General features: G+C 35.2%; 1 protein-coding gene across 12 annotated transcripts in view; it reads right to left on the reverse strand.

Moving 5' to 3' along the window:
• The window catches only part of mybpc1 (myosin binding protein C1), a gene marked incomplete at its 5' end in the record, with an annotated part of 41,755 nt that overhangs the window by 26,379 nt on the left and 3,167 nt on the right, over positions 1 to 12,209 (reverse strand). For 3 of the 12 annotated variants that reach the window (XM_079817374.1, XM_079817379.1, XM_079817377.1), the window contains 6 exons: positions 763 to 873; positions 1,595 to 1,636; positions 2,135 to 2,176; positions 3,369 to 3,416; positions 5,377 to 5,652; positions 6,558 to 6,620. Coding sequence is in view for 4 of the 12 variants with exons in the window: in XM_079817371.1 (XP_079673497.1) it covers positions 763 to 873; positions 1,595 to 1,636; positions 2,135 to 2,176; positions 2,714 to 2,764; positions 6,558 to 6,620; positions 8,338 to 8,355 (327 nt within the window). Of the gene's footprint in view, positions 1 to 762; positions 874 to 1,594; positions 1,637 to 2,134; positions 2,177 to 2,713; positions 2,765 to 3,368; positions 3,417 to 5,376; positions 5,653 to 6,557; positions 6,621 to 8,337; positions 8,356 to 12,209 lie in introns of all 12 variants that reach the window. The other 9 variants (XM_079817376.1, XM_079817375.1, XM_079817371.1 and 6 more) reach the window with 8 other exon arrangements.

Genomic DNA, 12,209 nt, shown 5'->3' on the forward strand with positions numbered 1-12,209 from the left:
CACACAGACGAGCGCGTCAATCTATCGCCTAATGCCGTTGCGGAGAGAGACTCTATTCTTTCCGGTGAAATCACAAAACAAAATGCACACAAACGTGTCCCTGCTCTCAATATACAATCATTAATGAACATCTTTGATATTAATGAAGTAGAAAAAAATATATAAGAGCGGATTAGAACCCGAAACCTTTGACACGGTTTACAAAAATTCTACCACCAGACCACTAGGGAATTCAAATGTTAACAGCAGATCTATGTATTTATTCACTAATGCGAAGAATCTCGGGACTAATAATATATTTGACGCAAATTAATGCAAATATTGTTTGCAAATAGTCCCAAAAGGATTATTTCCCAACTAGAATTAGACCTAGAATTCCGTTCACTGTCCTGTTTCTTTATGCTTTATAAAAATAAAATAAATTGTTCCACCCCCAATGTTCAAGACATGGTTACGGCCTTGGATCTAAGTAGACGTTGTTTACGGACAGCCAATGAAGGCCATAGGCAGGCATTATGCAAACCTTGAACAAGAAGTAAGACTGGAAGTACTGACGACTCGTTTCAGGCTGTTCAGAATCGGTTCATTCTTTTGGGAGAAAATAACTCCATTTATCATGCACTTTGATCTTTGAAACTTTGCAGACCTTATACATTCACAAACAGCTATGCAATACACTACATGAAAGGTAATATCTGAAAAAGCATAATAAGGGGTATATTAAGAATGAACAGGGATCGGTACAAAGCTGCATTTACTGACCTACGTTGATGGAGCCACTCTGGGGCTTTTCAATCAACAGAATCGAGTGTGGCGGAGGCTCAATCAGTTTGTCGATATCCTCAGGCGGCGGTCCATCCCCCAGAGACCACACTGATCAATTAGGAAAAAGAACACACTTATCCCACTCATACATTTTGGTAGCTTTATAATAACTTTCATTTTATGTGTAATACTTATTAGATCATTAGTTAGTGCAAATTGAAATATTAATTTGCATTCAAATATATTTTCAAATAATCATATTTTTAAATGACTTAATGAAAGTTATTATAAAGGTTTTTTTTTCAATCCACATATCTTGCAATCATCCAATTGCCTGAACTGACACACAATACTCAACAAACACACAAGTGACACATCGTCATCACACATTGCTGCCACAAAGCAACATGGAAAGCATAAAGACACTGAACAATGACCTTTAAGAGGGAAAAAAGAGAATCAGTTAACATATATGTATAAACATTGTAGCAAAAATAATTTCGGGAAATATTCTGATTGCTCAATGAGATTTCACGGATGTTTTAGTCAATGATCAATGGTGAGATATAAATATAAATAAAAAATATAAACTGTGCCATTCATTTTCCCAAGGAGTATGAAAAAGCAGATGATCTCCAAAACCCCTCCAGTTTCTTTCAAGATGGGGTTTGGGATTATTACACCGCTCTTGCCAAATGTATCTATTTACCCGTTCCATTTGGCTGTCCACTGTGGGAAAATGAAGCACTGAAAGCGTCTTATGATGCTTCGGTTAGACCTATTTCGGCCTTTGTTTCAGTTAAAGCGTCTACTGTAGTTATAGAATTACCTGAGTCTTTTCTCCCCCTGGTTGACTCAGGGTCGCTATCATCTAAACAGAGACAGAGAGAAGTTTACAGCATATTATAAGAAATAGTACTGTAAAGTCCATTGCGGCAACACACGACACACAATCCACATATAAAACATGAACTGGAAGCAGGAACAGATTGTTAATGTTATGCGTCATTCCATACGTTCAAATGTCTTTTCAGGAATCATTGTGCTTGATTGCATTTAAAAATATTTGTATATTTACATACACTTATTAGTTTTTAATTTGCGGTTACAGTTCTATCTTTAATTTTATTAAATAAATCTTTTGAAAAATATGAATTTTAGTAATGCTGAAATATGTTTTATGGTTTTCCAGCATCCCCAATGGTGCATTGGAAGTAAATGTAAATTCACATGGCAATGATCTCTATCTGCTATAAATAGCCTTATTAATCCTGAACCTGTTTGCTCAAATGAATAGATTCACGTATAATCTAAAAATAAGCCTCTGGATCGAGAGTAATGAGGGCATTAATTAATAAAAGACTCTTACTAGGAAGGTCAATAGAAAGTTTCTTGGGTGTGCTGCCATTCTCTGTGAAAAAAAGCAAAATATTATTCATTATGAGCATCTGTTTTGCCAAGGTAAGGTTTGTTTATCGGACTAAAATGAAAAAAGATTCAACTTGATCAAATGGTGCATACTTTGAGAGATTAAGCTTCTTTATAATTATTTTTTCCTTTTTGAATTTGACTTCATACATTTAAAACATCATTAAAATATTGTTCATATGCAAAAACTTTATGCATGTTTGTACAAGCATAGTATTATGTCAGAAATCAGACATGATCAGATGTCTTCTGCAAATGTTCCTTTATATAGATATGATTATATATTATATAAAGGGTCTAAATGCTTGTAGAAGTCAGGCAAAAATCACAAACATTAAGTGCATATGTTTTTGCTTGCATGCGTTCCTTTACAAGTTTCAACTATAGAGCCATAAATATAATTTTTTTTGTGCAACCTTTAATTTGTTTTATGATTGAACTACACTGGCATGTTCATAGCAACAACATTAGTAAAGAACAACAGTGATTTTAATGAGGATGGGTCATCATGGCTACCAACCTGCTGGAGGTGGAGGTGATGGGGTGCTGGCGGTGACATCATCATCTTTATCTGAAATAAAGGTGTGATTGACACATACACCCACCTATCACTGAACTCCATTTCCAGCCGTAGACCAAACACAGCATGCATTTGCACAGTCAAACATAAACTTTAAATTCACCATGAACCCACTTACAAATGAAAGATGGAATGCTGGGAATGTTTGCACATGTTTTTGATAAGTATGAGATTAATGGTATGTGACTATGTTGCTGTTGTGTATACGTGTGTAAGGATGAAGTGCGATGAGCGTTTTTTTTTTTTTTTTGCAAGACAGAAGCAATATGTATACAACCACATGCTTATCTGATGGCCTGCCAGGCCATGAAGCAACATTTGTAGAGATGAAAGGAAGTGTGAGGTTATATTTTGGCTTCGGTGAAACCCATGAGCATTATTTTGCAATACACGAAGAAACTATTGCAGAAGATTCATTTTGTTGCTACAGGAACAGATTTAATCTTCAGCAACTTCTCTGAACTTAAATACTTGAAAAAGCCACATCATTAAAGCTTCAGAAAAAAACAGTGATGCTCAAAAGCACATATACACACATCTCCACACAAAACGCACATTGACTGATATACTTCTCTGTGTCTTCCATTGGCATTACCTTTTAATGGGGTAACTATTGTCTTAGCAGACTTCTTCAGTGAAGGTGCTGATCAGTATAAATTCAAATGTTAGAGGACACACAAATACATACAGACTGCTTATAAACTAGATTACAATGTCTTAGCCTGGACTTTTCTTACTCTTTTGGACTTGCTCTGGGATTTACATCACACACATGCACACTAAAGGTCACATTTCTACAGGCACTGTCAGTACAGAGCTTAAAGGCCTACAGAAAGTGGAATTAAATGTAACATTTGCAACCTAAAGTTGTAAAAAAGGACCTTTGATGTGAAGGACTTTCCTGTACAAGTGAGAGAGACCTTTGAGTCTTTGCATGCTAGTGAGAGATATGAACACCTGGGTCAAAACATGTGGTGCCGTTATAACATTACAGATCTGTATATCAGATTTTTTTATTTGTATTAATTCATTTATTTTGAAATGGACAATGTACATTATTCAACATCCAAATTAGATTAAAATGTACCCAAGTTAGCCCAAAGGCAAATTTTTGTTGGCAGTCCCTTTGCCTGATGTTATTAGGCAAAAAAAAAAAAAATTATATATATATATATATATATATATATATATATATATATATATATATATATATATATATATATATATATATATATATATATATATATATATATATATATATATATATATATATATATATATATATATATATATATATATATATATATATATATATATATATATATAGGGTGCTATTTACATTACGCATGGCAAATGTGCTCTTAGGGCGTGACGAATCCAATTTTGCTAGTTTAATGACGGACAAAACAGTCGTGTGCACATGGTCCAAAATGGTTGTAGCCTCTTAATGAGTTATGGGTGTGTTTTGGCCATAACGTGCAGCAAACCAATCAGAGTCTCATCTCCCATTCCCTTTAACCGCCAGTTGTGCTAGCACCATGGTGGATTCACTATTTACATGGAGGAATTTGGGAGCATACAGACTGAGCACTTCTCCAGAGAGGAAACCTTTTATTTTTAATATTTAAAAATGTTTGTGTGCCGCTGCGCGTCCCTGTGTGTGTAATAAGCAGTTGTGTCAAATAACACAAAAATGACTGCATTTTCAGTTGGCTCAATATAGCAACGCGCCAACAATGCACCTGAACACACCTCGTTTTCAGATGGGTGCAAGTGCATTTGCAATTTAAACAACGTGGCACTGGATGTGAAAATGATAACTGCATTGGGCTGAAACTTACAAAAAACACTTGCGTCACGCCTGTCGTCGCATTGTGCCGGGTGTATGATAGGGCCCTTAGACTTATTTAGACAAGTTAAATATCCCTAAAAAGTTCTACAAATCAAAATATGTTGGACAATACTAATGGTTACGTAGAGTCTAATGCTTGTATTGCTATCAGTGATTATGAAAGTTTTTCTTGAAATCAACTTTGCCTGCCCACATGTACTTGACCTAGACAGTAGCCTATTGCAGTGTTGGGGAGAAAGTAACCTTATGTACTACAAACTTTTAGCATTGTAACAGTAGCTCAGCTACTTATTCCCAGCAATAATTGATGTAGTGAAAGACAAAAGAGAAAAATAGTGTAGGAAAATGACTTAAAAAAAAAAAAGTAAGACTTTAAAAAATACAGTGTTTGTACAGTAAATATATTCGCAAAAAATGGTTCAAGTGAGAAAAATTTAAATATCTTTTACACAAGAATGAAGACTTAAAAGGGGGGGGGGGGGTACAGTAACTATCTAAAAGTCACATGTCCAGATGAACACAATTCATCTTATCTCAATCATGGTTGAATGCGAACTGAGCATTCATGCCAATAATGGTCAGTTTTTAAAAACATTGAAATATATATATATTTTTTTCTTTAGTTTAATGTTTCTGCCCAATTGCAATCCTCATTGTTTTTAAGTACCTTGTAGCTTTGCCAACTAGTCTCAAGGTTGCTTCCCCAACACTGCCAACTTGTTATTGGAGTGTTACTCTTAGTTATACTCACCAGGAACTTTTGAGGTGCTGGGCTCCTCTTCTTTTACCCCAGTCACCTCGAAAAGCTTCTCAGCCCGTGTTGGCTCTGGCTCATTGTGCCCATTCTCTACAGGCTCTGTCACTATTGGCCTTGTCTCTGTGACCTCACCCTCTACTGGATCTAGTTCAGTCACCACAATAACTATGGGTTGTGGCTGTGGGGCCTCAGCAGCAGGTATGGGTACGGCTGCCTCTGGTTCTGTGACAGTCACTATGATCTCTGTGTCTTTGGTTGCCACTTTAGCCTCTGTATAGCAAACACAGCCAGGCTAGAGCAGCAAGACCTCAGAAAACCAACTTCAAACCAGCTGATTACACACGCACACTCTCACATAGATGTAAAGTAACTAAACATTTCAGAAGTGCATTTCAAAAATAAGTAAAATATGCATGTGTGTTTTAATATACATACATATTTATGCTAATAATATGCATTTTATGCTAATAATATCTTTTAAGGCATTTGAATTTAGTCAGGTGACCAAAACGGATCTAGTTACTGTACATCTATGAAACTGCAAATCCCGAAAGAAGCAAAGTACATCCAACAGTAGGACATGCAAGCATATGTATACTTGTGCAAGGTTCAAAATTCTATGAATTATTGTTATACTCAAAAGGTTTGCAGAATTTATATATTTATTTAAAATATTTAATTTAGTAATATAATGTATAGGTACAGCAATAGCATGTGAATTTAGCACTTCTAATGCAGTCATCTTTATTTTGAAAGCACAATAAACAGTTGATGCTTATGCAGATGTCTTTCTGTGGGAGTCCTTTGCTTCTTTCCATATACTATACCTTCACATCAAACTTCTCCATACTCAGATGTGCAATTACTCAAGAAAATCCTGTCATCCATAAACCAGAACAGGCATTAGTATTGACGCATGTGTGGGTTAAGGTGTGTGGACCACCGTTGTGTTCGTTTGAGTGTGAACCTGTGTTTGTTTACTGTAGTTTGTACTGTATGTGAGATGATTTACCTGAACTGTTGTGGTCACAAAGTGATAATTTGGTGGAAATCACAGTGGAACAAACACAAACACTCTCACACACGTGAGGTAAGAGTGCCGTGGGTGAAACTGAGAAGCGAAAGAAACCAAAGGGAGAGGAACAAAATAGGGGGGGATGTGGTTGAACACCTACCTTTTGGGGTGATCTCAACCGAGTTCTCAGATGGGGCGTCACCAGAGACTGGGGCAACATTCTCTGAGTATGTGATAGACATAGCGGAGGAATGCAAGTGCCTCTTTCAAAGCATGAAGCGTCAGCAAAACAAACAGACACATACATATGCTGAAGGACAGAAGACGATACAACATACTCACTCACAGACACTTATATACATTAATAACCTATACATATGTCATTACACATACACACACACACACACACACACACACACACACACAGAGTGGGCCTCGATTATAAAATACAAGCAAAACAACTTCTGCTTGTCTTTCATTTAGGAAGTCCACTGTCAGGACAGAGAAAAAAAAGAGAATTCCCCAAAACATTCCTGGTTTTGGAGAGTAAGAGAAAATGAAATGATCTCTGAAGCATGAAATGGAGATAATTTAACAACGATTATTCGTTTTTTAAAGAGAAAATGTCAGTATGCTGGTAACATGGGACAGAAATGTCATCTGAATCAACAACCCATGATCATCTGGACAGAATACAGGGAATACAGACTATGTGGTTGATAACTGATCAAGGAATAGCACTGGCTACTCATCTGTTGAGTTGGCTACTTCACATTTGCACTCTGTTGCACATTTAGGCTATTAGCTACCAGTGCTGTGCACTTATGGCCTTATTGAATGTGTAAATGCACAACTTATGTCATACAAAACAGGTCAACATCAAAGTAATTTCAGTCTTAGGCATACTCATAGAACTCTCAATCATCCATGGTGTATTTGTATCAAGAATGTAGTTTATAATTATTTTATTCACTTTATTAGGTAGCCTGTGTGATTCTCTAGATAAGAACACTTGATTCTAATTAACCGTGAATTAAGCTGTCATATTTGTATAATGGTTTTGTATAATTTCAAATGCAACATAATGGCGCTACTTTCACATCTCTTGCATCTCTTTGCGCGGTCTATCTCGTTTCCAATGTCAGAATAGCTAATAGCTAAATCTTGCGACTCAAAAAGAGCAGTAAAATCCCATTGCATTATTTAATTATTAATGATATGGTAAGCATAAAGGTGTGGTCACGTTTACCGTTAATCGGCGAATTTTCGCTGACGAAATCCAATCATTTTAATGGGAATCCACGAGGTTGGGAATTTCTCAACGGGTTCAAGTTATTCACGCGGATTCAACGCGGTGACCAAAAGAAAGCTTGATTTGTAAGTAACTACTTTTTGCCCTCATGCATTGCTACAGTATTAATAATAAACAATTAACCTTTTTTTGTCTTCTAATGTTACCACACCTTAAATGTTTTGGCAGCTAAACTTTGTATTTCACTGTTGCCAAGTGTAACATGGCTACTGTTGATACTTTCACTTGTATCTCTCCGCGTAGCCCTAGCCACTCGTCTCCACAGCAAATTGGCGCCATCTTATGACTCAAAACAATCAGACTAGTAATGGCCTTGAATTACTGAAGTAGCCTATTGATTATATGATAAGAATAAATGTTTTGATAGACGATTAGAAGTGTAGCAGCCCCCATTTAAAGCAACAACAAAAAATGCATCGAGCTGGATGAAAGAGAACAGATAAATATATTAGCTATAGCTAGTCTTGAAAAAAAGGGGTTTTCTTTTTGTTTTCCTGTCATTATAGTATATTTTCTTGTCAGACTTTGTTTCAAGTTTTTTCCCATTTCCTAACCACTGACTCTCCATTCACTCATAAAAACATATCCAGGATGAGGCAAACAAGGTTTTCTGAAGACATTCACTCACCTTCAGGTTGGCCATCATCTGTTAGGAAAAAGAAGAAAAACAGCTCCATGAAGTTTATTTTAGGTAGGCTAATGAAGCTTTAAATGTTTCTACAATATTGATTGGTATAGCTACTGTTGCCCCCAATATTTTTTACACTTGATGATCTTTCCTTTAAAAAAAAGCCAAGTGTCATTTGCAAACAAACATGATTGTGCTGTCTTTACAATAAAAGCCGCTCTTTTTAATATTTTGTTATCTAATATAATTACATTTTACTGTCTGCGTACTTTTTGGGCCACTGTACTTATTTGTGCAGAACTATATAAGCGTTGTCTGTCTTTAAAGCATTCAGGATTAAACTGGTTGTCAGTGTGCATTGTGTTAGTTGCAGTCTAGACGTATAGCAAACAGTTTAAAGAGACACATGTTGACACAGCGTTACAGTAAACCCAGCAGAACTTGATTAAAGTGTTCTTACAGACCCTAATGTGATTAGAAGAGTTAAATAAAAGCCTAACAAGATCAATGAGCGCATACATCCATTGGTATGATAGTTCTAAAATAAACCAGCTTTTTTATTTATAGATTACCGTAGCATCGACACGTGATGGGCACCTGACACTTTTTAAAGCGGACAAATTTGCAAATAATCTGATCTCATCTTTGAATTTACTTATAACGCTGTGATGCTAAATTTATGCATATAAAAAGACAAACGTGAGGTCATGTGATGGGATTTTGAGCAATCATTTTGAGTTGCTGGATAGAAACCTAAATATGAAGTACTATAGGAATGCAAATTCACAAATGAAATCTATTTAGAGTCATTTTGTAATTAAAATGTTTAAAAAGAAATTATTTCATTAATCAAGTAAACATTAAATTGATCTAAAGTGACAGTAAAAACTATTTTACAAAATAGTTTTACTTCAAATAAATACTTTTCTTTTAAACGTTCTATGTATCACGTTTGTACAAAAAAAAAAAGCAGCACAACGGTTTTCAACATTGATAATAATAATAAATGTTTCTCGATCATCAAATCAGCATATTAGAATTCAGAAGCGCTACACTGTATTTACAACGTAAACTGCGTTGGAGACTGGCATAGATGAGAAGAAATTGTGGAATAAAGTCATTATTTTTATTTGTTTTTTGCGCACAAAAAGTATTATCGTCACAGACGTCACTTCATAAAATTAAGGTTGAACCACTGTAGTCACATGGACTATTTTAACGACGTCTTCCTACCTTTCTGGGCCTTAAATTGATGTCTATGAAGGAGTCAGAGAGCTCTCCGATTTCATCAAAAATATCTAAATTTGTGTTCCAAAGGTGAACAAAGGTCTTACGAGTTTGGAACAACATGAGTGTAAGTAATTAATGACAGAATTAAAATTTTTGAGTGAACTAACCCTTTAATATTTCACAATATTACCATTTTAATGTATTACTATGTATGTTCTAATGTATCAAATAAATGCCGCCTTGGTGAGCATAAGAGACATCTTTCAAAACATGGAAGTGTATGTCCTGAGAAAAACACCCCAGTAATCTCTACTTTAGAGTCTCACATTCTTCTCAGAGTCATCTTAATATGATTTTTCCCCTCCAGGGAAGTTTAGGAAGAACATTTGAGAACAAGTTGAACTTGGACCATTTTGAACTCCATTAGGTCTCCTGAACTCTTAAAGAGCAACATCTGAGAAACAAAACCTCCCTCTGGGTTAATATACGTGATGTTCAATGTCAGCAGCCTTGTCTCAGCGACGCCCTCCTGTTCCCTTGTTCCCCTGGCAAGGGCTGCTGTGAATTCTGTGAGGATGCCAGCCTAGTCTGATCATGGCACAAAAGGATCTCTGTGAAGCTCTCCAAGAACGACTGCTCCATTCCTGCCCCCTACTGTCAGGAGCCAATGTGAACACCTGTGCGTTTAGCCTCTTGATATTTTTGACATCGCAGCTTTCAGCTTTCAGTCTCTGTCATTCCATCTCTCCTTCACTGGGTATTTTCTTCAGTTCATTGTCACTCAGTTTTGTGCACACTGTAGCATCATCATGTCCTATATATCACATAGTTTCCTCAGTCGTCATCATATGTAGTAGCTAAAAAATCCTCCAAAAGTCTCGTCAAAATGAAAGTTTGTTAAAGAGTAGGGATATGATCACTAAAAAGATTATAATAACAATAGTAATAGTAATCATGATTATTGTAATGATCTCCCCACTAAACACTATGTAATTTGTCAATCACGATTAATCGCATCCAAAATTAAAGTTTGTGTTTACATAATATATGTCTGTGTACTGTGTATAATTATTAAATACACATTCATTCATGTATATATTCAAGAAATATATAATTTATATTATATATAAATATTTGATATATAAATATAACAAATTCTTCTTAAATGTATACATGTATGTGTGTGTATTTATATATACATAATAATTATACACAGTACATAGTATTATGTAAACACAAACTTCTTTTTTATAAGATTAATTGCGATTAATCGATTTTGACAGCACTAGTAATTAAGAATAATAATATATTAATAATTATTATCATTATAAATCTATATTTTTATGCATGTTAATTAGTGAGACACCAAATTTTATTATAATTATTTTCTCTTTTTTCTTATGTTGTGAGAACATTATATGCCCAAAACTAAAAATAATAACTTTTAAAATTAAAATTTTTACATTTAAATTAGTTTTGCATGTCTTTTGAGACACCTAATCTTATTTGCTTATTGTGAGAAAAGCATTATATGAATCTAACTACATTTTTTGCACATTAATTAGTCTTTTGAGACACCTAATCTCTCTTTTTTTGTCTTGTGCTTATTGTGAGAAAAGCACTATATAAATGTGATAGTAATAATATTAAATCAAGATGTTTTTGTATGCAATTTAGTCTTTTGCGATATCTAATCTTATTTTACGTCTCTCTCTTTTGTTGTCTTGTGCATGATGCCATCCTACAGGTCATGTCTTTTGGACACCTTAACTCAGATTTGGCAATGACGTGGGTCCTTCCACCCATTAAAGAGCCATTTATGTCACCGTTAAGCCAGCTAGTGTGGCGTTCTGCCCGTTTCGAGATCCCCCCTGGCTCACCCAGCAATAACGACAATTCTTAAAGGTATTGTTTTACCCTCGCAGTGCAGCATAACAGTATGCAGGTATGTTCAGCTGTCCCTACTGCTGCCGTGAGGACAGACAGGCACGACACACGAACGTTTGTTGCAAGTCCTCCAGTTTAATATAGATAGAATTCAGATCTCATTTATTAAAGAACATTTTCAGTTACATGCTTTTTGATTGATAAGCGAAAGCACTATGGCTAACTTTTGATTGTCACAAAAAACAGTTAAGGGGGCATAGATGCAGCTTTTAGTTTGAGAATCAGTCTTTTTTATTTGTAGTTGTTCTAAACAAATGGTATCATAGAGAATAGCATGTGTCAGAGAGCAGATGACAGCTTGAATGTGTTATGTCTCTTGGTGTTAATTTATGAGTGGACCTGACGTAAAGGAATGACACTTCGACTTCTTTGAATGAGGAAAAAAATTGAAAGTGAGACATGCAAGCTCAAGTAAAAGTTGCCAATTGGCTGGTAACTTTATAAGGAACAGTAACATAATACAATAGTTAAAGTTATTGACGTGCATAATTCAAACTAATGGCATACAGACGATCTTCAAATAAAACATCTGAAAAAAAAAAGTTTTATAAGATACCCAAAATGTTATTTTCTCCAGGACTTAGTGGCGGCTTAAAGTGGATAGTGGAATATTTCTCAAATAAAAACACTCTCTTCACTGACATGCAGGTTCACAGAGAGATGATGTTTCGAGTGATACAATAACCTGATCTGTT

The sequence above is a fragment of the Gobio gobio genome, assembly GCF_949357685.1.
Source record: "Gobio gobio genome assembly, chromosome: 5".
Lineage (NCBI taxonomy): Eukaryota > Metazoa > Chordata > Actinopteri > Cypriniformes > Gobionidae > Gobio > Gobio gobio.